Source organism: Drosophila busckii, chromosome 3L (genome assembly GCF_011750605.1).
Source record: "Drosophila busckii strain San Diego stock center, stock number 13000-0081.31 chromosome 3L, ASM1175060v1, whole genome shotgun sequence".
NCBI lineage: Eukaryota > Metazoa > Arthropoda > Insecta > Diptera > Drosophilidae > Drosophila > Drosophila busckii.
In genome coordinates this window covers 9,909,244-9,932,248 of record NC_046606.1, presented here as the reverse complement: position 1 = coordinate 9,932,248, position 23,005 = coordinate 9,909,244, and the positions used below count along the sequence as shown (strand labels likewise).

The following is a 23,005-nucleotide window of genomic DNA, read 5'->3' as shown; positions in this document are numbered from 1 at the left end:
TGTAAGTATATATTACTTTATCTATGCATGTTTTATTGATTGTCTTTAATAATTATTTCAGTTCCCATGATTGTTTTGCCACCATGTTGCTTTGAAGAAAATGTAACTTGCGATGCAAACTGTAATCCGTAAAAAAGTAATCCAGTTGCTTATGGAAAAAAATAAAACATACATATAAAATACCAAATCACTTTGCATAAATTTATTACTCGTTAAACTCAGAAATAAATATTTTCAAAAATGTCAGAGCCGAATGTGAAGAAGTCGAATTTAAAAGATCGTGATCGATATTCTACACGCTCTTTAGAGAGCCGCCAGGGTATCTCAATCATAGGCAGCGATGGATCTGGTTTAGTAGTCGATGATGATGCAGACACCAAGTCACTGCATCCAGAAGCTTTGCCGGCTAGAGATGTAACCATTACCAATGCGTATAACATAGGCCCAGCATTTGGGTGCAAGTTTCCTGTACCCCATATACGCTATATGATTGATCGTGTTTTATATGACAAGCTACGCGGTTAGTACAGAACTAAGAATAAAAACATATTTTTAATATCTCTTTCTGACAGGCAAAACTTACACCGCCGCCGATGCCGTTAAATGGGTGCGTGAAGTGGCCGATGATGTTAACTTAAAAATGAAGGGTTATTGTGTGCAGCCGCGTTATAAGCATGTGGTTAATGTAATTATTTATCAGCAAAATGGTGCTGGTTGTTTCTATGGCGCCCGCGCCATATGGGATCTACTAACTGATGATTATGCTATGACTACTTTTAACGGTAATACTTTTATGTGTATTGTCACTGTGTTTGGTGTTTATCAATATTAAATACAATCGAAATGAGCATTATCAAAAACATCATCTATTTTTAGTAGTTTGGTAAAATATTTTAAATTCAAATGCGCGCACTCATAGCTCAACAGGTGGGATGACAGTCGATACGCGTGCTATCGTTATAATTGTCCATCCCTAAAGCCAGCTGTGTTAGGTGCGCACATGTTTGTTGTTCATTCTAAATTGTTTACAAAATGAAGGTGAAAATGATAAGTCGCAACCCGGACAACTATGTCCGGGAGACCAAACTGCAGCAGCACAAAAGTAAGTGACAAAAAAGTTTGCCCTGACTGTTTTAGTATATAATTTATAAAATTGCAGTACCCCGAAACTATGACCCGGCCTTGCATCCATTGGAGGGCCCTAGAGAATATGTGCGGGCATTGAATGCCACCAAGTTGGATCGAGTGTTTGCCAAGCCGTTTATATGCAACTTGAGTGGACATCGCGATGGCGTCGCCTGCTTTGGGAAACATCCCAAATTGCTGTCCACAATGGCCACGGGCGCCTATGATGGCGAGGTGCGCATCTGGGATTTGGCTAATCGCACCAGCATGCGCAGCTTTGTGGCGCATGATGGATTTGTGCGTGGTATGGCCTATGCGAAAAATGGAAACTGTTTGTTTACAGTGGGCGATGACAAGACAATTAAAGTGTGGGCCTCAAAGCAGCCAGAAGAGGGCGAGGAAGAATCGCCAGTCAACACTATACTGAGTCGACATTTACTACATGGTATATCTCACAATCGGAAGGATAACAGCTTTGCCACCTGCGGTGAGGTCTGCGCTATTTGGGATGAAGAGCACAACGATCCTATAAAGACTCTCAAATGGGGCGTGGACACGTTGCATACTATATCATATAATCCTGTGGAGACAAATGTTTTAGCATGCTGCGCCAGTGATCGCAGCATTATACTCTACGATCAACGTGAAGCTCAACCGCTGCGCAAGGTGGTGCTGACCATGAAGAGCAACAAGCTTGCCTGGAATCCCATGGAAGCGTTCAACTTTACAGTCGCCAATGAGGATTGCAAGTGAGTTGTGTTCATAATTGCTGTGTAACTTTAATATCTAACTGTGTACTCTTTGCAGCTTGTACACATTTGATACGCGCAAGCTGTCGGCACCACTCAAGGTGCACTTTGATCATGTCTCCGCTGTGACGGACGTGGACTACTCGCCCACGGGCAAGGAGTTTGTTACGGCCAGCTATGATAAAACTGTACGCATCTACCATGCACATCAAAGTCATTCCCGTGACATTTATCACACCAAACGCATGCAGCATGTTGTCTGCATTGCTTGGTCTCTGGATAATCGCTACATATTCTCTGGCTCCGATGAAATGAATATACGCATGTGGAAGGCTAACGCCTCAGAGAAGTTGGGCGTTATACGTCCACGTGAGCGAGCCAACTTTAACTACCAGGAGGCGATTAAGGAAAAGTATGCTGCACATCCGCAAATCAAACGCATTGCACGTCATCGCCAAGTGCCGCGTCATGTGCTCAATGCACAGCGGAAGATGCGCGCCGTTAAGGATAAGGAGCTGCTCAAGGAAGCCAATGTGCGCAAGCACTCCAAGAAGGGCAAGGTGCCTTTTGTTAGCGAGAAGAAAAAGCATGTGCTACGCCAAGATGTTTAATAGTTTGTAAGGACTAACAATTAGTGTAAAAAACGAAAATAAAATTTGAAATTCATATTTAAATGTATCGATTAATAGAGCTCAAATGCATGTGGCGGCATGTCGATTAACACATTTTAAACAAAAAATTAAACTATAGGTAAATGCTTAAACTTTTTAAGCTAAAAATATAATACACGCAATAATTTTTATTTTTATCACTTGTTCTTGCAGCACGCACCCATACCTAGCATAATATATAAAAGGTGGACAGTCCCAAGTGGGGAGCCAGTCAGTTGTTAGGCAAGCAGCAGCTCGTTTCGTTTGGTCGTTAGATTTTTGTTTTAGGTTTTCGTTCTTCGCATTTGTTTATATCAAGCGGCAAACGAAAAGTTGCTGCGCCAAGAATTTCAACCTCGAAACGAGTATTGTAAGAACAGCTGCAAAGGTGGAATTATAATTAAAGCAACAACGAACAAAATGGATGCACTAAGTGACTTATTGGAGCCCTATAGCGATGCTATAGGCAAAGTAGCCGGTACAATAACAACACTGCAGTTTCTATCGGGAGCTGCACTCATCAATGATATACGTAAAAAAGGCTGCAGCGATGTCTATCCCGTGGGCCCATTTCTGGGCGGTATTGTGCTGTAAGTAAAACAATAGTTTGCATAAAAAACAATTCGCACGAGTGCACACACGCATATGTATATAATTCTAAATTGTAATGCCAAATAGCAGCTGAGTGGAATTGATTAAATTTTTTTTTTGAATTGTCGCCATGACACTGCCAAACGTCGCATACGAAAGTTTTCCGGGCGACAGAGCGGGCTGGCTGGCTGAGTTCAAGGTCAGCATTTGGCTTTGCTTGTTATGCCCCAAAAGCAGATCATTGAATACAGCCTCTTTTTGTCAATGACAATTGTCGATTACATAAAACCAAAAGCCAATTCTAAACAGTCTGTTGTATGTGCGGGGCAGATAGGAGTAGTTCTTATCGACGCAGCACGTACATCTTATCATCATATAAGTACGCACATAAAAATAATATACAATACGTTTAGTATGCGCCAACCGGCACTTGGGATAGTCATGTTTATCTACAACGCTAAGCTTAGACAAGCTGTGAGCTGTCTGAGCCTCGCCTCTTAATGAAAATTACAATTATACAAAAATCTCAGATTTGTTCTATAGCACTCTGACATGCTATCGAATACTACGAAGCGCAACAGTTGCGTGTAAAAACGTGTTTAGCTTTGTTGTTGGTATAAATATATTTTAGTAGCTTAGGGGGTAGCCACATTTGCATATTTGGGTCATTTGAGTGTTGCACATGGGTCGGCTACTTGTTATTTTTTGTAAAAAGTTCATGGCCATAAAAGTAGGATAAGACGCACCTTAATTTTTATTATTTAGTCGATAAATCTAATGAAAGTACAAGCAACATGTAAATACTTGTTTTTGCCCTAAAGAAATTTATTTTGGTAATCAAAACAATTATAATTGTATTTGAATTTTTAACTGGTTTGTTTTCTTTTTTTGCTTTGATTGCTACAACTTTTTGTGTCTGATGAAATTCTATTTCAAAAAGTATACATTTATTAAAATACATCTTTAATTTCACTGCAAGCTAATTCCATTTTGTATTACCTTAAAGAAATTAAAATTTTAGTTGTTAGAATGTAAGAAACATGCCAGCATACATATTGTTTATGCAAAATGCAAAAACCATTGGATTTACCAAAACAAAAAAACATATTTCATCATTTTATTGTTTATCAATAAATACATAAAATATTTTTTTTGATATCAATCTTATCGGCCACATGTAGCAAACTCGAATTTTATGGTGAAATGCTATCAAATTGTTTGTGTAATGGAACTGACCTTTGATAATTAAGATGAACTTTATGTGTTTGATTATTATTTCAGCTGCGTCCTGAGCATTAAGCTGGGCATGATAATGGGCGATCAGACAATGCTTAAAGTCAATGTAATTGGCTTTGCCATTAGCTCCATTTACATGGTTGGCTTCTATTATTATGCTTCCAGCGAGAATAAGACAAAACTTTGGTCTAAAATAGGCTATGTGACTTTATTTTTATTGGCCTGCATAGCCTATGCGAACTTTGAAGACCCCGCACAAATCGAATTCCGTCTGGGCATGCTCATAACCAGCATATTGATTTGGTTGGTTGGTTCTCCATTGCTTGCAATACCCAAGATTATTGAAAAGAAATGCACCGAAGGCATGCCGTTTCCTATAATATTTGCGGGTCAACTTGTGTCCACAGCCTGGATGCTATATGCCATCTCCATACGTAATAATGTTATGGTGGTAAGTTGAAAATTGACTTAATTTATTCAACAGTCTATTTAATTCTTTGAATTTAGTTCCAGAATTTGTTCCTGTGGATATTGGGCGCCGTACAGTTGAGTATGTTTGCGCTTTATCCCAATACGCCTGCTCCCAAATCGCCAGCAGCCAAGAAGGCTGGTAAGAAGGATAGCAAAAAAGACAAATAAGTCAAGTGATAACTGAAGCGTACTGAAGAGATTTTTAGAATTTACTATCAGTTCACTTCCAACAAGTTGTTAAAATCTTAAGATAAAAAATATTTTTGCTACATTTTAAAACAATTTGAGCTTCTAGATAACAAATATAAACAGACAGAGTGAGCCTAATCAAAGACATTCGAGTTTATAATAGTTAGTATATCCACTATAAACAAATTTCAACGCTAAATTTCGTCGGCACGCTTAAGTGCAAACTACTTTTTGTATATAAAAGATAATAAACTATATTACTTATTGCTGTTAGCTATTAATTAACTAATTAATGTACAAAGCATAAATAACTACTTGCAATTTTTGACAATAACTCAAATCTTCCAAACGCATATTTTTAAATATATGTATATTTATATTTAAATGTAATATATTAAATCAAAATAAACACGTTACAAATTGAATTAAATTCATTGGTACTTGTTCGCGTTTAATCCTCCTCTATTGGCAGCGTAGAGTTGTAATGAGCGCCCAGCTGATAGATATGACGATGATAGCAAATCACCAAAGGCGCTCCACCAAACTCGTCCTGGCCCAGCAGCGTGGGAGGCCCCTCAGCTTGGATAACTTCAATGGGCACGCGCAGTAGAGAAGAGAGCGCCTTGAGCTCAATATGACCACCCCAGGCGTGCGTGTCGGCTATATCCTTGCAGTACTTATCAAATTCTGCATCATTGAGCAGATCCCCAGTGTCCGGATGCGTCATGTAGCAGCTCAGCGAGTCCTTGTGTGCCCGCACATAGTTGGCAGTCTCAGTGCGCAGCTCTTCAATGCTGTGCGGCGGTAATGCATTCACCTGCAGCTGATGGCGCACGGCGCCATATAAACAATCGCCATCGGAGGGTATTGAGTGGAGCAGGAGATGCCGGGTTTTCAACGCGTTTGTAATTTGCTGCAACTCAATTAACTTTGGTGATGGCTGCAGTGCTGCATTTTCCAGTTCCACGCGTATTTCCTGCGCACGTTCGCGTGCCTCACGTTCTTTCTTGTTGCGGCGCTTTTGAGCTTTGGAAAGACGCTGGTTGTTTACCGGCTCGTCGTCATCTTCATTATCATCGTCGCCCTCAACAGGCGTTGCTTTAGTTGTGGGTTGCTCTGGCACAGCTTCCACAACTGCTGTTTCGCTCTTTTCCAATAATTCCGTCTTGTGACGCTGCTCCAGTTCGCTCTCTAGCCGTGCCATCTCTTCCAGAAACTCCTTGCGTTTAGTTTTGTTGTTTTTCGGCGCATTCTTCTTCATTGCTTGTAATTTTGCCTGCAGCTCTTTGCGCTCGCGCCGATGACGACTTGCGACATCTTCTAGACTTGCCTCACCCAGGCGAATTTCTAAATCTGTTACTTCGACTGACATTTTTATAAATAAATTTTTGGCACTTTTCTAATTCAGCTTTGCTAAAACCAAAACAATTCGAAGCTAAGTAAGTGATGTCAATTTAGCCGATTTCGAGCCAAATTCACAGCTGACAACTATCGAGCACGAAATAGTTATTGTGGCGGCCTGTCGGTTTCATTGTGGATGACACTCGCTTATATGTTGCTCAGCGGTGAAGTTGTGTCGAATTTCGCGCGGACGGTTCTGCTTATTTTCATAATATAAAATTTATGATATTCAACGATAAACTCTTGAATAAAATTGTATTATGGCCAAATATAAGTCCATAAATAACCGGCGCGTTCTTTCGTGAAGTTTAAGATCTAGTAAAGTAAAGTAAAAAGTTTTTATATGTCGTTCTTGTTGTTGTGTGGCCGCCGCCGACGCCGATGCGATGCGTTAACTGTGTTTAATTTTTTGAATTAAAAATTGCAACAATTGATAAATGTCTGAGCTATATCACATGTAAAATTCAAATCAATATTCAGAAATCTATGCTGAAATACCAGTTAAAGCAACGCTGTTTATTTTCATAAATCCATCCATACGCGTGTTTGTTTGTGTTTGTGCAAGTGTCGACAAAGTGCATGTGCACGGAAATAAAAAAGCAACATAAAACGGCTAAAGAAAAAAGTAAATACGGCTTATTTTAATTGTGCATAAATAAAAGGCATTATTACTTAAGAAAAACAACGCAAGTTGAGTTAAAAGCGCTCTTTTAAAAATAAAATTTACATATGCAGAAAAACCGACAGAAATTGCAGCTCGAGTGTGCAAGTGTGTGTCTGTGTATGTGCGGGGCGACAAATTTGCTCTCTATGTGTGCGAGTGAAAAGAGAGCATAAAAACGAAGAAGCAAAACCTGCGTTTGTGTGTGTTTGGCTTTGCATTTGATTTTGCTTTTGAATTGCTGCGTTTGCCACCCCGAAGTACAAATTCCAATTTGAATAGAATTGCGCATGCGTTGCTGACTTTTTCTTTTTAACGCTATTAAAATGGATTAAAATCATTCAGTGAAACAAACAAGTACAACTACAACAAGTAAATAAAAGGTAAGCAAGAAACAAAAAGAATTTAACGAGAGAGCGTTAAATAAATTAATGTGAGGCTCTCTTTCAAGTACAAAATAAAAACGTTATTCACTTTGAAGCCAGCATACATATGTACACACATGTGCATGTATGTATGTATGTGTGTGTGCAGTTTGCCTGTTACTCTTTTCTTTGGCATTTTGATTCTTTGACTTTACTTGTTTCTTTTTCTATTTTGCTTTTTCGCTTGCGGCCAACTTTTGTTCTTGGCTGTCTTTGCCAGTTACGTTTATTGGTGCGCTGCTCTTTCCCTTGTTTTCCGTGCTTTACGCCATTGTCTTGGCATTCGTAGTAGTTATTGCTGCTGCTGCTGTTGCGCTTTTACTGAATCGTAAACTTTAAATGAACAAAAAACACATTCAATACATACAAAGAGTTACTAGTATTTGAAGATTTTGAACAAGCAAAACTTAAATAAGTTTTAACTATGATGGATATACATATGTTCAATATTTGAATAGTTAAAGTTTTTATGTGCATATCTCCATGCCATGTGTATGTTAATTCAATAAAATATTGGTTGTTGCTCTGTTTGTTTTTCAATTACCTACCACACATACATACACACATTCATAAGTTTGTATGTATGTATGCAAGCTTTGCTGCTGCCTTTGCTATCTACCGTTATGTTTCGATTGCGATTTCGTAATAACTTTGAATTTACAAGACCGCCGACTGTGTTAATATTTTGCTAGCTCTCTCTCGCTCTCTTTCTCTCTTGCACACACGCAGACATGCACTTAGTCTTAAGTATTTACCTGCTGTGTGCATAACGGTGCATTGTATGCGTGGGCTGTGCTTTAATTTATACTTTGTATGTGTGTGTGCGTCTGTATTCGACAGCTATCAGTCGTGAGTGAGTGTGTGTTTGTGTGTGCGGGCCGCGAAACAAATCGAGCAATTGATGTGAACAGTTAGAGCGATAAGTACATACGTTTATATAAACAGTTTGTCAAATAAGTAAAGCGCCTTAGAAAAACAAACAATTTTTAATAAGCAATAATTTTTCCTTATTTGAACAAAAACTTAAATTTATAATTATTATTTAATAGAATTTATTTTTCAAGTGCGTATTTAACAATTTAGTCAAGTTTGTCTCTTCGGGTGTTATTTTATTATATTGTAATGTACCTTTGAATGAATTAAACTTGGCAATACTTTTATTTTACTCACTATATTTGTATGTTGGCCTAACGGCTGTTGTCAAAATTTTGTAAGAGGTCTGGTGACCAAGTGTATGCAAATATTGACAATATTTTTGCTTCAATAATTCATGTTTGCACTAATTTAATTCCGTTTGTTTATAGCAGAGTTTACAATTATAATTTCAAAGAAATATTTTAATTTAAAACAAACTATGTTATCAATCACAAAGCCACCAAATAAGCAAAGCGAGAGATCTCTTTACCCCTCTCGCTCTCTCTCTCTCTTCAATTACCATTCAGTCGGGGCATAGAGATCCTGCTGCGATTTTCATTTATAAACAAACAAATATTTTGAAGTTGTGTAGTTGTTTCTATGCCAACTGTGCAACACAGTTTTGTTTATTTGTTTGTTGTTTGTGTTTATTTCAAATATGCACTATATATAGTAATAGTACTTTATTTTATGTCGTTGCGCTGTCGACAGACACAACCGAGTGGAGAAGTGGAGGCGACACTTGAACTAACCTCTTTTTCATGCTCTTAGTTTGCCCTTTTTTGTATATTATTTTTTCACACATATGTTTTTTTTATTATTGTTAGTGTGGCTTTCAATGGAGGCGCCTCCAACTGCTGACCCGTTGACCCAGCCAGACAACAGTTTCGTTTACGTTTAACCAAAACTGCAACAATGCCCACTGAGCTTAAGGGAAATGCCTCGTTCCAGTCGATGCAATGTTGCAACTTGATCGGATTTGCATTTCGTGGCTTAAAATAAAACCTAATTAAGGAAATACATATTTTTGCTGTTGACCTCAATGTTGAGTTCGGAAAGTTTCCAATTTAAATTATATTTGAGTTTATTGTTTAAGCTTGAGCTTTAAACAATAATCCTTTTGGCAAGAATTAGACGCAGGAAATGTATTTTACTGTCTGGGTCTCCAGGGAAAACTGCAGACCTATGAAGCCGTCACGGCTCACGCTTCACCTGGAGTCCACAGCGCGTTTCATGTGCAGCAACACTTTGGATTCGCCAGATAAGCGTGTTAATAGCTCATTAGCGGCATTTCGTTTAGTTTTTGAGCACAAAACAAAATTGCTGAAAAATGAATACAAGTGTTCACCCTACACGTCCCACAACTGGGCGTGGGAGACACCTCACTTAACCCCCCACATCCCACATCAGCTACGTTTAGGTCGCTCATTAAGCTGTGGAAAGCCAAATCGATCTCATCTGCACATTTTTTCGGGGCCACGACTCCCAACTCCAACTCTCACAACTGAAGACACACTCGATCATCAATTGAATTGTTAACGAATTTTCTTAATGGAAACAGGAAATCGAAAATGCTTATTCGACTTAAAAACTAATTGCAGTTAATAAGATGGTCTGAAATATTTTGATTTTAGTTTTGATGATGCGTCGAAATTGAAAGCTCCAATGCTAAATAATGATGCTAACCCAAAAAAAATAAAGTATAATAATAGAAATTGTATTTGGCAGTGAGAGTTTAAACTTTAAATTATTAGTAATTAACAAAGTAAAGTATAGTCATTAATTTGGTACAAAAATACAGTTAAAGTATTTGAATACAAAATATTATATATGCATATAAGCATTAAATATATGAAAACAATATAAACATTTTTATAAGTGTTTTAATTTGAACTATTTAACAAAACTAATTTAAAAAGTAAATTCCCTTAGTTCTAAGTAATCTAAATCTAATCTAATCTAAATAGTATAAATGAAGCTTGATGAAGAATTTTCTGTCCAGAGTCTATTTAGTATTAATTAAAGATAGTTCTTTGTATTTTTGTTTGCTTGCTTGTTCATCAAACAAAGATATGAATCAATTCAAACGCCCTCTTAAGGAATTCCGAAGAACTTTATAAGAACCTAGTGTAAACAACGTTGCAACGTTCAACATGAACTCGCAACACTTGCCACGCCCCCATTTGTTTACAAGACTTTTAAGAAATTATATTGGCAAATGGGCAGCACTTGAGCATTTTGCAATTACTAAACAACAACAAAGTACAAAAGGGGAGGGCAGCATATTGAAATTTATAAAGTGAACCGACCTGCTTTTGATTTGTTTACAACATTTGTTAATGCTGAGAGCGCCAATCTTCAAATGCAATGTTTATTGTAGTTTTTGTTGTTGTTGTTGCTGTAGGTGTAAAGTGAAAAGTGCAGCAGTATTTTTGTTGTTAGTTTGTTTTGGGTCAAATATTGACCTCCTTTCTTACACTTTTGCCATTTGATTGAGTATTAACAATTCACAATCAATTTTATTGCCGCACATAATGTTAGTGTTGATTTTTCGCTCACCTAGTGTGTGTGTGTGTGTGTCACAACTTTTACTTTTCTTTTACATTGTTTACGTTTGGCATACTTATTTTCCTTCCTCTTTACCCCCTAGGCATTTATTGTTAATATTTTATTAGCTCCTTGGGGTCTCTCCTAGTCGCCTCTGTGGGCGAATCTTTTTAACAATGTCCGCATTGTTTGCAGCTCATTAATTTCCAAAGGTTTTATCTGCATTTCCGCATCACTTTTAAGTTTTATTTTCTACTTGTTACTTCGCGAATTTTACAACACGCACAGCAGCTGTCCGTCTGTCCGTCCGTCTGTTGTTAAAGGTTACTTTAATTTTTAGTTGCACTCTTGCTAGAGATAATTTTTTGCAGGCAATTTTTTTATGTATGTTTATATTGCAGTTAATTGCATTTTAAAGCGATTTTAAAATGCGTTTAACTATAAAAAATAAATAACATTTTAAAATTTATGTTTGGTAAATTTTGTATGCTCATTTATAACTATTGGCAGCTTTAATTTATTTAATATTGATGTTAAAAATAATTTTAATTTCAGCTATAATTTTTAAAACTATTTTAACATGCGCTTAAATATAAAAAATAATTAACACATTAAAATTTATGTTGCATGAATTTTGTATGCTCATTTATAAGTATTGGCAGCTATAATTTTGTTTAATATTGATACTATATATTATTATTACATTTTTGAATGATTGAAAATTATATTGAGAAATATGGAAAACGAAAAGCAAAAAGTTTGTGGAAAACCCAAATTTTTTCTACTTTGCTATACTTTTGTTATTTACTCTTCACCATGTTCCGAGTCCGGCATTTTTTCATTTATTTATCACACCCATATCTCGATCGAGACCGAGAGACTTTATTTTATAATGCTGCCATCGTCGGATTGTCGCATAATTAGCCTTTTGCATATAAAATCAACCTTGAAATGTATGAAAATCAAATTTTATATTGGAAACCGGTTACAATTTTTGTCGTTTACGCTTTGAACGTCATTTATTGTTTACTGGCTTTTGTTGTTGCCTTTTAAATTGTTTATGCGCATTCTGATGAAGTTACGCATTGCTTTTAAAATTATTTTTAGCGCTCTTTGTTGTTTTATTTTGTTATGAAACATTCCTTTACAGAATTAACTAACCATAAGATTTAATAACTTTTTTAAGCGTGCTTGCTTTATTAATTTGTTAAATAGTCTTAGTTATGAATGATTCGGCTAGCAAGTGAATTTTTACGAGCTTATTTTTATTATTAGTACCTTGGCTTATATTCAAATTTTGATAATTTCCTAAATGGATAAAAACTGAAAATTGATTGCTAAAATTTGCATTAAGTGAAGCTCAAACTTAAGTCAGCAACATAATTAATAGCTTATCATTTAATGATTAAGTCACAAAATTTGTTTAAAATTCGTTTCATTCAATTTACGTTATCGTTTAACACTAACTCTGGATAACGATGCCAACCACTTGCTTTGTCAACTATTTGGCACAGGCAGAAAATAGTTTAAAAATAGTTTCAATGAGTACATGCAAACTTTATGGCAATTGTAAAATTCCAAAGATATGTACATTAGATTAAGCTATGGAAACAAACAAAAATTACGGGCAAATTCAAATGAAAGTCTGTAAGGAATCCAAAAGATACACAATTGTTTAGCTTTTAGCCATGACACATGTGTAAGTGTGTGTGTGTGTGTGGCATGCCACAAATGCTTGGCAATGCTTATCTTTAGCTCTGTTGCAACTATTTTGTGTGTACACTAATTTCAAGGCAATAGCTTTGCTAGGAATTGGGCACATGTCTTCGACTGACGGCATTTTCCGTCAGATGCGGAGCTGGTGGGGACTCTGGACCTTGCCTCTGGTATTTGTTTAGCTGCAACATGTCTCAAGCTAAAAATAAACTCGAAAGCCCTTCCATTTGAGGCAACATCAACACAGAAACAACAATAAACAACTGTATGGGCGCTATGAATAGCCAAAGGCAGAGTTTGCAGTGATGATCCCATTTTTATTATCAACTCAACTCCTCCTCCCTCTAGTAGTTGCTCAATATATATGAAGGGAGGCTGCTCTCATATTCGTCATGCTCTTTGCCTTTTTCTTCATTTAATTGCTGACTGCTCTTTGCTCTCTGCTTCATTCAAACGGCGATCTTGCTGCTTGTGTTTAAAAATAGTTTATAGAGCGCTGCTCGCCGCCTCGCCGCAAGAAATTGCAGATAAGTGTAAAAAAATGAGGCTGAGGTCCCAACCGAAGTAGTGGGGAGTTAATTTATTTTTTGTCGTTAATGCAAGGAATTTCTTGAGGGTGAGGGTGAGGCTTGAGCGATTATTGATATGGTGGCTAAAGAGGGCGTGAAATATTTATACTTTTAATCATTTAAGTTGAACTTTTTAATGCCAGTACACTTCATCAAAGATTATATGCCTTAGCTACATGTATAATATTATATACTATATTATTCTTTTCCATAAAATGTTTGTCATTTTGTTTTGTTTTTGAATTTAAAGCCTAAGTTGCGGATACTGAATTTAATGTTGCTTTAAATACATTAAATACCTATTTTTATTTATGAAAATTAAATAAAAATGAAAATTGATTACAAACAAGTATTTAAAATTAATTAAATTAATATTTAAAATGAAATTAAATCAAACTGTGTCTCTTTTTTTGGCTGAAGTTGATAATGTTAACCAGACTCATTTAGTGGTTTGGCTAATAAACTTATATTTTTGATGAATATAAGAATTATTTATGTAGATTAGTAAAATATCTTGTAATATTTTTTGAGCCTGGATTTTAAAGCTTACTCATTATTAAATTTTTTAAAATTAAGAATAAAATATTCAGGCTCAGTATTAAATTAGAATATTAAAATTGATATAGCTTAGGAATATCTTGGGTGCTCTTTTTTAATATAAAATCTTGTAATTTTATTTTTAACTAACTATGGTGATTGTGGTGAATTCTCGTATTAAATCTCAAAATATTTAATATTTATTAGACTTGCTCAAATTAAATTTAATAATATTTTATTTTCACTTAAAATGTTCCACTTAAGTGTATATAATATTCGTTGGCTGTGCCTAAAGTATCTTGCGACTTTACTTACGCTCTTGTTTACCTTTATTTTTTGGCATTTCAAAGGCAGCGAAAGTCATTGCCTATTGCCAACGTCATAGCCAAAGCCTTAGCCGTAGTCATAGCCATAGACATAGACACAGACAATGTCTATTGGAGAGACTGTGGGGTAGGCTGGTCTGCTACAATTTCTGTGTGTGATTTAATGCGCGACTTTTCGCTTTTTTTTTGGTTTTTCGGCAGCTGCCCGTGGGCTTTGTGGGAATAGCGCAAGCGATTTGCATATCGCATGCACCATCGACTCGCTGCTGCTCGCAAGCAAATAAAAATTTATGCAATTAAGCAAATCAGCAAAGAAAAAAAAAGCAAGCACGTATGCTGAAGCTGAAGCGATAACAAATGAACGAGATCCTAGCCAATGTCAGCTTAAACGGCCAGACAGGCGGGCTTAGTTGCTATCGCGAGCGATCGAAGGCGGGTAAATGGCAACGGGCGTTACGCTTCGATAGTTATCAACGCTATCGCCAGCAGTTGCTCCGTCTCGTTAATCATAAAGCTTTGGCTCTGCGCATTTGTTTGCCAGCTTTGTCTCATGTGATCTCTGGAGCAAGCTCTCCGTAGCATGTCCATCAATTCTTCACTTTAATTCACTTTCATTTGGAGCAACCTAAGCTTGTTTTGTGGGTGTTTTGGGGGCATTTTGTTGCAACTATTTATTGTTGTTGCCTGTTGCCTGTTGCTGTTAATTTGCCTGTCCCGCCGCGTGTCCATGTGAAAGTTTGCATGCCACAAATTGCGCAGACGTGTCAAATTGTGGGTGGCAGCGGGTGGCTGCGACGCTTTGCTGCTTGCAACATTCATTTTTCATGCTTGCAGCCAACTCTCAACTCAACTCCAACTCCAGTCAACTCGCTGTTGATTATCCTTTTAACGAATTGACCATTCAAACGACAGCGCAAAAATAACAATAACAAAATATATAGCAGAAACAATTTTCACCCCAAACGTTTCACAGTCTATAAATTTTACAAATGAGGCACTCAATCTTGCCACAAAAAGTGGCAAGTGTGGCGCAATTCAAAATGATTTACAACCAGCCAACAGGTATCGAATTTGAATGCGTTACTTGAGCAGTAAAACTAAGATTAAGTAAGATTAAGTTGCTAAGAACAGAGGTATTGGTTTTTAAGAAATTGTTAATAAACTTTTGCTTAAGTTATGTGACTATGAATGAATGAATGAATATATAGACAGATAAAAATGATATATCAATATCAATAAAAACGTAAAATATATTTGCTGAATTTCATAATTTTTTAAGAAGCCTTAAGATCTAATCTAATTTTATTTAATTTGGGAAATTAAATAAGTGAATACTGCACAGTGGGAGAAATAATAGAAACAAAATAGCGGCGATTTATAAATAAATATTAAAAAAAATTTAAGTGTAATAATTGGGCTATTTATTAAGAATTAATATTTTTGTGTAGATAACTACAGCAGAAATGAAAATTAATATAGAAAGAATTTTTTTTTTTTACAAACATAAATAATTATAGTTTATCTACTACCCTACAAGAACTACTACTAAATAAACAAATGTATTTTGTTAATTAATTACATAGCTTCTTCTACAGCTTAACAGGTGTGCGAATATTAGAAGAAGATCAAGGCGAAAAGTGTTTTAAAATATTAGTAATCGATTACTTAACTAAATTTTCACCAAGACTTAAGTTTAAACTTAAATCGATAGCCCACTGTGCAGTTAAATGAATGAATCATATGAATGAGTTACTATTGCATAGTAAACGCTCCAGAGTTTTGCTTAAATTTCCACTATTTCCATTATTCAATAGTTTACAGTTAAATTTATTATATATATTTTTAGCCCAAGGGGCACGAGTGTTACTAAATTGAAGTTAAGCTTTATGGTTTTTAAATTAACTCTTGCAATTTAAGCAGCTTTTGCTCTCGTATGAAGTCTTGCTGCTCAAATTCAATTACATGACTTTAATGTCTCAATTAACATCATGACTAAAACCACTCCCAAAACTAAAGAAACAAAACAAACGTCGAGAGCAGACAAAATGCTTGCACACCCACAAAAGCGGCCAAAGCTCAAGAATTTAATTGTATTTTTACGTGTTGGCTTTAACAGCTACGAATAGCAACTTGGGAACACACACAGAGACAAAAACGAAATACTCTAAATCAAAGTCACGCAGCTGTTGGGAACGATCTTAGTGTGACATTTGCTGGCATTTAAATTTGACAATTTTTGGGGAGGCGCCCACTCGCGTGAGTTTATTGAATTGGGTCAGCAAAGTTCTACAAAAACTTAAATGATAAAAAAAGGAGCTTTTAATGCTGAGAAAGTTTAACCTAAATCGCAGTCGCACTCGCAGTCAGGTTGGCAGCAACGCCTTGTTGTCCTACTTATGCAATCGCATACTTTCCAAAAATAATACAAAAAGTGTTGCCCGCAGGCGCAGGAGGAGGAGGTCTCCTCGATGCAACCAATCGAACAGTTTTTGCCAGCCAATCACTGCAATTATCTCATATCGCTCTCGCTCTCTTGACTTGATATTTGCATTAGACTCTGAGGCGCAACATTTACTTGAGTTTTAAGACAGTCGGACAAAGCCAGAGATTCATAAACTGCCAAGTCAATTAGCCGGCTGAGAGAAAAACTAGTAAAGTGCAATGCTGGGAATTATTTTGTGGATTTTTTTGCAGCTGCAGAACCGTTACGCAACAAATATTTCATGCTGTTGCTTTTATGTCGCTTAAGAAAAATCTCTACAAGATCTTTGCCATAGAGATAAAACCAGCAATTTATGATCCAAGCGCTAATCGCCGTTGTGTGTAGCCTTTGGGGATGAGAGTCTGTTGAGTTTTGAGCACTTTGCGTGTTATTATGTGTTAACTGATAATGATTATTCTGATCTGGAGATCGTCGCTGCGCACATAATTAAATGCAATCATAGTTGGCTTTAGGGGATTTCAGCTACTAGTTGGTTAGCTAGACAAGATAATTAGCAAGATATCAAAGGAAGGAATGTCATAAGCTGAAGACAGCTTGGGAATGGCAGAACTTCTAAGTGAATTAAAGATTTTATTGAGGAAGCAACTATAAGATTACTATAGCTTAGTTATGAACATCTAAATCAAAGCCACAGTTACTGCTTTAACATTATTTAGCCTTGCTTCGCTGATTGTTCCGAATCGGAATCACTCATCCAAAAGGAATGTTATGCATTCTTAGCTATTTCTCAAGAATTTTCATTCATTGCGTGTCAGATAAATCGGTAGATACATAAAATCAATTTTCGTTTATCTGCAATTGTGTTTTATATACTACTCCCAAGTAAGTTCACTCTCACTCAAACGGAAGAAGAAACGAAGAAAAGAAAAACTTATGGGCTTGAGTCCATCATCACTCATCAGTTTGGATCGACATTAAGATAGGCAACGGCCACAGCGCGAAATGACGCTTGATTATGCAATGGATCGATCTGTGACTGCAATCTTGAATGCATTTCTTCTTCTTCTTCTTTGTAGCTTTTGCTTTGCCAACGCCTATGGTTGCAGGCAAAGATAGAGACAGACAGATAGAGCAAGAGCGAGAGAGAGAAGTAACAGCAGCTGGTTTTGTTGTCCACTTCTTGTGCAAGTCCAGGAAATGAGGTGAATGCCTTCTTTGCGGGGCACAAAGCAGCAGCAGCAGCAGATAAAGAAGAAGAAGCATGAGCGTTCAATAAGCGAAATCAATATTTTTTCAGGGACGAAGCTTCTGCAGTTGGCAGCCAAAGTTGCATGCCTCACCCTTGTCTCTTATTTGTTTCACTTCTCTTGCTCTCTTAGGCTGTGTTTGTCCGTCTGTCTGTCTGTTTGCTGCATGCGGTTTAATTTTGTGCTCATGCGGCCATTGAGCCACATTTAACTGAGGGGGAAGTTTGGGTGTGGTGGTGTGGGCATTGCAACAACAGTGGGGGGTGAGCTTAGTGGTGACTCACTTTGTAGAACATGAGCAACATACATTTATTCCATATGTGTGTGAGTGTGCGTGCATTGAGTCTCTTTGCGGCTTAGCATATGCGTGGAAGCCACATCAATCCATCAGCCGACTTTTAAACGTGTCAACAAAACGATAAAAAGAGCAAAGAACAGTTGGATTTTTTGTATGTTAAACGATCGATATTCGAACTCTATAGAAATATGAAGCAGCATCATAAGTAATAATGCAAAATATGAATCCGCATTTATTGAATTAGGTTTAGATATTATTAAAATAAATTTAACTATCACTGGATTGTTAATTACCAAAATGAATTTTAAAATTTATTTTAAACTAAGCGGATCCATTATAACTTAAATCCCATTAACGATCTTCACATACAACAAGCAAATTCTTTTCTATTTATTTATTCTAAGATTCTTTTAAATTTTTGTTACTCACTTTTTCTTCCTAATAAGAAATTCGTTGGGTTCTCGAGACTGAAAGTTTTTGTTGATTTATTTCATTGTCAAATAATGAATTGCATTTAAAGCTAATAAGGATTAGCTATGGTTATATGCTTAATCAATTTATCATTTATATATATGTAGCCTATGTGTGTCAACAAAGCTGTTAGCCAAATTAGAAACCGCAGAATCTTGAGGCCAACATCAACATAGAGGCTGAGATACTGCGTTCGTCTTGTCAGTGCGGTTTAGTCAATTCATCAATTTGTCAATTGTCACATTTGTCGTTGTTTAATAAGTTTGCAGCGTATGCTTTTAAGCTCAATTTATGTTTACGTTTCGGCTTTATTTATGTTACTCACTACAAAGAAAAACAAAAAACTGCGCAAAGCCAATTGAGCAGCAGCTGCGGCAACCAACCAACCAACCAACCCGGCAGGCAGGCAAGCAGGCAGGCAATGGAGGTTAAGTGGCTTTTTGGGTTGGGTTTGGGTCTGACGATGATTTATGAGAGAGTCGCGCGCAGCTAAGAATTTTTTCAAAATTCCATAATCTACTTCAAGCGCACTTAACTTTATTTAAAAAAATGCATATTTTTCTAAACTTAAATTATGCTGCTTAAAAATATTGCACACTTAATAGTTGGTTTGATTATTTTTAGTAAATTTAAACTTGAGTTTTCTCCTATCCTTTCTATTTGCATTGCAACTCACTTTGGACACACCTCTGTAGTTTTTCAAGAAGTTTAATTTTTACCACTTTTTTGAGACGCTGTAAACATTTTTAAGGCGTGGCCAGAAGTGGCGCCAAGCGCTAAACTCTCTACGCCCACATTTTATATATTTTTTAGTGCTTCCTCTTTTTGGTTGCATTTCTTATGCACACCTTGCACTGATTTCCATTGGCTTTAATTACTGAAAGTGGACGACAGCCAACTTGGCCCACATTTCATGACTGCTTTACGTTTTACGGTGTCAGCGTGCGCGCCAAGCCCCTCTCTGCCCCTCCAGGCAATGCAACGCACTGCGTTGATGATGATGATGATGATGATGTCGTTGATGGTAGTGCGTAAAGCAACACGCCCCTTTTTGTGATAACTGCTGCCTTGAGTATGAGTAGTCCAGCATATATGTATACGATTTTCTTTTAAAATTGTGCACTATAAAAAGTTATGGCGAAATCCAACCTAAGCTTCAAATTAAACAAAATATAAGCTACGAGGGTTTTATATAATTCACGACCTAATATAATTCAAACCTCAAATTAAAATATAAGCTAAATAAAAGCTACGAGCTCTTGTGGTCTTTAGAAGATAATTCAAACCTAAAACTAAAGCTAATTAAAATTAAGTTACTAGATATTTAGTAGATCTTATGATTGTTTTCCTTTGTCTTTTATTTTTATTTTGAAATTTTTTGCACTAAATTTTTCTAGACTAAGTTAGACAGACTAAAGAGAACACTCAGAGGCTATTTGACCAATTGAGATCCCTATAATTGCTATTGGAGTAGCTAGTGGGTTTCAAAAAAGGTTGTCTATGTTTCGTTTATGGGTTATGGGAATGATGAAATTATCTCTAACAAATCTACAAATAAACTTAAACGATTAGCTTGAGTTGTATTCCATTATGCTAAGCTGCATTTAATTTCAATCAACGTATTGTAAGCCAGTTCAGTTGCACAACTCAGTTTATGTTTCATTTCATTTATGCAGATGCAAGTGTTAAGTGTTGTATATGCAAGCAGCAAAGAAAGTCCCACGCAGTTGGTCTAAGACCGGATATGCGGATATGAGTTTCGTATGCTAATCCGCGTATGCGCGCATTGCATTGCAGTCATCTCTTTACGACTGTATGTGTGACCAAGTTTGGTTTATCGGAAGCATAAATTATTAAACTTAATTGCTGACTAAAGTTTGGAAAATTGTTTACGTGCTTTTGCCGCCTTTGCATGTTGCATGTTTATGTTGATTTCAAAATAACGAAATGGAGAAAAGAAAAGCAAACGAACCGAATTGAGCAAGGGAAAATTAAAACAAAGCTGGCGGCGACTTATAGTTAATAGTTTAAGCCGAATATTCAGTTCAGTTACAACTCTTTAGGGCTGTGTAACGGAATTCGCTTATACAATTTTTATTTTTCATAAACGTGTAAACCTTTTGGTTGGGAATTTCAATGGCCGACGATGATCAGATGCAGTTCGATGCCGCCGATTCGGGCGCCTCGAAAACATTTCCCATGCAGTGCTCAGCGCTGCGTAAGAATGGACATGTCATGTTAAAGGGTCGTCCCTGCAAGATTGTGGACATGTCCACCTCAAAGACTGGCAAGCATGGACATGCCAAGGTGCATCTGGTGGGCATCGACATATTCACGCAGAAGAAGTACGAGGACATTTGTCCCTCCACTCACAACATGGATGTGCCGCATGTGAAGCGTGAGGATTATCAACTGACCGATATAAGTGATGATGGTTATGTTACTCTCATGTCGGATAATGGTGAAATACGCGAGGATCTCAAAGTGCCAGATGGAGAGCTGGGAAACTGTCTGCGTGTGGATTTTGGCGAGGGCAAAGATCTATTGTGCACTGTTCTAGGGGCTTGTGGTGAGGAGTGCGTCATTGCCATGAAGGCTAATATGGGATTGGATAAGTAATGAGAGCATCAAATAAAAATCTCGCTCAGACAAGCAATTCGAGAGTCTTTAAGCTTTTAGGAATAATTATTTGTAACTATTAGATTAGGTTAGAAAGAACTTACAAGTCTTGCATTGGTTCCATTTGGTTCACAATTCATAATTATTCTATATTTTTTATCTATACATAGAAACAAATTTACTTATCTTTCTTTACTTCATCCATTTTCCGATTAAATGAAGTTGGAAGGATACATTTCTATTTCAAATATGCTCCTCTATTCGATGTTTTTTTAAGAAGACCACAAATGCTTTTGAAAAATATATATTCATATTTATCCATTGCATCCAAAGATGAAACTAGACCAAAATTGAACTAAATGGAACCTAACCTAACAGCAGGGTTTTATTATTAAGCACCAACTGTGCTTATCAAAAGCTCAATCGAGCATTCATCTTTATTTATATCGTAGGCCTTTCAAAATATTTCGATTGCTTTGATATCTGCTCGTCGACCCGCATTTGGCCTTAACTCATTTATCATCTGCAGCGGAAATTATAATTTGATATGCTCTATCAAATTAATGAGAACTCATTAACGACGACGTGCCCAATTGCTTTAAACTTGAGTTTAGTGCAAGTTGTGCTTAAACGAGGTCGGGCTAGACTTGCAGTAAAACTAAGCAGACAATTTGTTTACCCAAGTGGCCAACTGAACAATTATGTTGCCATTATTATGCATCTATGTGTGTGTCTTGGCTTAAAACGTCGCTTAACGTTTGTTGTGGCGGCGGCTGCGGCGGCGTCTCGCTGGCGGCGGCATCTGCTGCTGGCTTCAATTGAATTGAGACAGGAAAGCGAAATGCTTCCTTGTTTGCCAATTGCATTTGCATACAACGCCGGCAGTGAATTGCACACACACACACACACATTTACTTACTAACTGATTCATGCATTCATTCATTCACTCAATCATTCAAGCGCCCCGTCGCCAGTCAAATTTTGTAACTTTTGTTTTGCCTGCCAATTTGACATTTCTGTCAAGCGCTCCCCCCTTTAAGCCTTTGCCTGTCAGACTCGTTAAGCTCGTGGGTGTGTAGACTTGTTGTTGTGTGCGTGGCTCAGCTTACAGCCCACCACCCCACCCCAGTCCATTCACTCATAACTGTTGCTATTGCGTTGCTATTGAAAATGTTGTTGTCATGTCTGTTAACAAATGCAATAAATTTGCTCATACAATTTAATATGACTGCTCTCAGGATTTTGGTCCAATCTTTAACCACACCTTGAGCATTTGCCATGGGAATCAAGCTTCAACGCCAAAATAAATAAGTCGTGCATGATGTCATAGCAAAGGCGCCAAGAACTTTGCATGCATGATCAGAAATTCAATTAACCAAAGTCGAAATAAATAAGTTTGCAGCGTCGCCCGCATAATATTTGAGTTTCAGTACAGTTTGTCGTCACATGTGCGAGTTTTAAATTGACTCAACGACAAGCAGATAGATATAATAATGTTAAACAAAGCATAAATTAAGTTGTCAGAGGCAATTGCTTAAGATAAAAGGGGTGAATGAAAAGATAGAGTGAGCTATGTGATGTAATTTTGACAAAATTATGCTAAATGTTTAAGGCATTTAAACTGGGAAATGGAGATAAAATATTCTTGTTTATCACTTAATTTTATGTCAACCAAGATCAGTTGACAAAAGTGCGCAGAGCACGTTTATTGAATATTTTGATTTTCAGTAGCTTTTTGTACAAATATTGTGAGTCAACTAAATACACAATACTTATAATATGTAATATATTACTTATATGTAATATTTTTGGTTGTTAA

At 36.7% G+C, this 23,005-nt stretch overlaps 6 protein-coding genes across 6 annotated transcripts in view; 5 read left to right on the top strand and 1 right to left on the bottom strand.

Annotated features, from left to right (window-relative positions):
- The first annotated feature begins 194 nt into the window (after positions 1-194).
- On the top strand, positions 195-844 carry LOC108599315 (tctex1 domain-containing protein 2). The gene is made up of 2 exons (XM_017986118.1): positions 195-520; positions 573-844. The coding sequence occupies exons 1-2, from the start codon at positions 241-243 to the stop codon at positions 830-832; spliced, it is 540 nt and encodes a 179-aa protein (XP_017841607.1). The 5' UTR covers positions 195-240; the 3' UTR covers positions 833-844.
- A 120-nt stretch (positions 845-964) lies between these two features.
- LOC108598930 (DDB1- and CUL4-associated factor 13) lies at positions 965-2,546 on the top strand. The gene is made up of 3 exons (XM_017985695.2): positions 965-1,102; positions 1,160-1,874; positions 1,933-2,546. The coding sequence occupies exons 1-3, from the start codon at positions 1,033-1,035 to the stop codon at positions 2,483-2,485; spliced, it is 1,338 nt and encodes a 445-aa protein (XP_017841184.1). The 5' UTR covers positions 965-1,032; the 3' UTR covers positions 2,486-2,546.
- A 204-nt stretch (positions 2,547-2,750) lies between these two features.
- LOC108598863 (sugar transporter SWEET1) lies at positions 2,751-5,340 on the top strand. Its single transcript, XM_017985620.2, has 3 exons — positions 2,751-3,114; positions 4,397-4,802; positions 4,859-5,340. The coding sequence occupies exons 1-3, from the start codon at positions 2,945-2,947 to the stop codon at positions 4,988-4,990; spliced, it is 708 nt and encodes a 235-aa protein (XP_017841109.1). The 5' UTR covers positions 2,751-2,944; the 3' UTR covers positions 4,991-5,340.
- Positions 5,341-5,425: 85 nt separating this feature from the next.
- On the bottom strand, positions 5,426-6,439 carry LOC108599036 (deubiquitinase OTUD6B). The gene has a single exon (XM_017985816.1). The coding sequence runs from the start codon at positions 6,381-6,383 to the stop codon at positions 5,463-5,465; it is 921 nt and encodes a 306-aa protein (XP_017841305.1). The 5' UTR covers positions 6,384-6,439; the 3' UTR covers positions 5,426-5,462.
- A 395-nt stretch (positions 6,440-6,834) lies between these two features.
- LOC108598120 (klar) overlaps positions 6,835-23,005 on the top strand; it is a 116,708-nt gene continuing 100,537 nt past the window's right edge. Inside the window, exon 1 of the mRNA XM_017984736.1 lies at positions 6,835-7,456. The gene's annotated coding sequence lies outside the window, so the exon portion shown is untranslated. The remainder of the gene's footprint in view (positions 7,457-23,005) is intronic.
- On the top strand, positions 20,607-21,230 carry LOC108599792 (eukaryotic translation initiation factor 5A). Its single transcript, XM_017986851.1, has one exon. It carries the CDS (start codon positions 20,704-20,706, stop codon positions 21,184-21,186), a length of 483 nt encoding a protein of 160 aa, XP_017842340.1. The 5' UTR covers positions 20,607-20,703; the 3' UTR covers positions 21,187-21,230.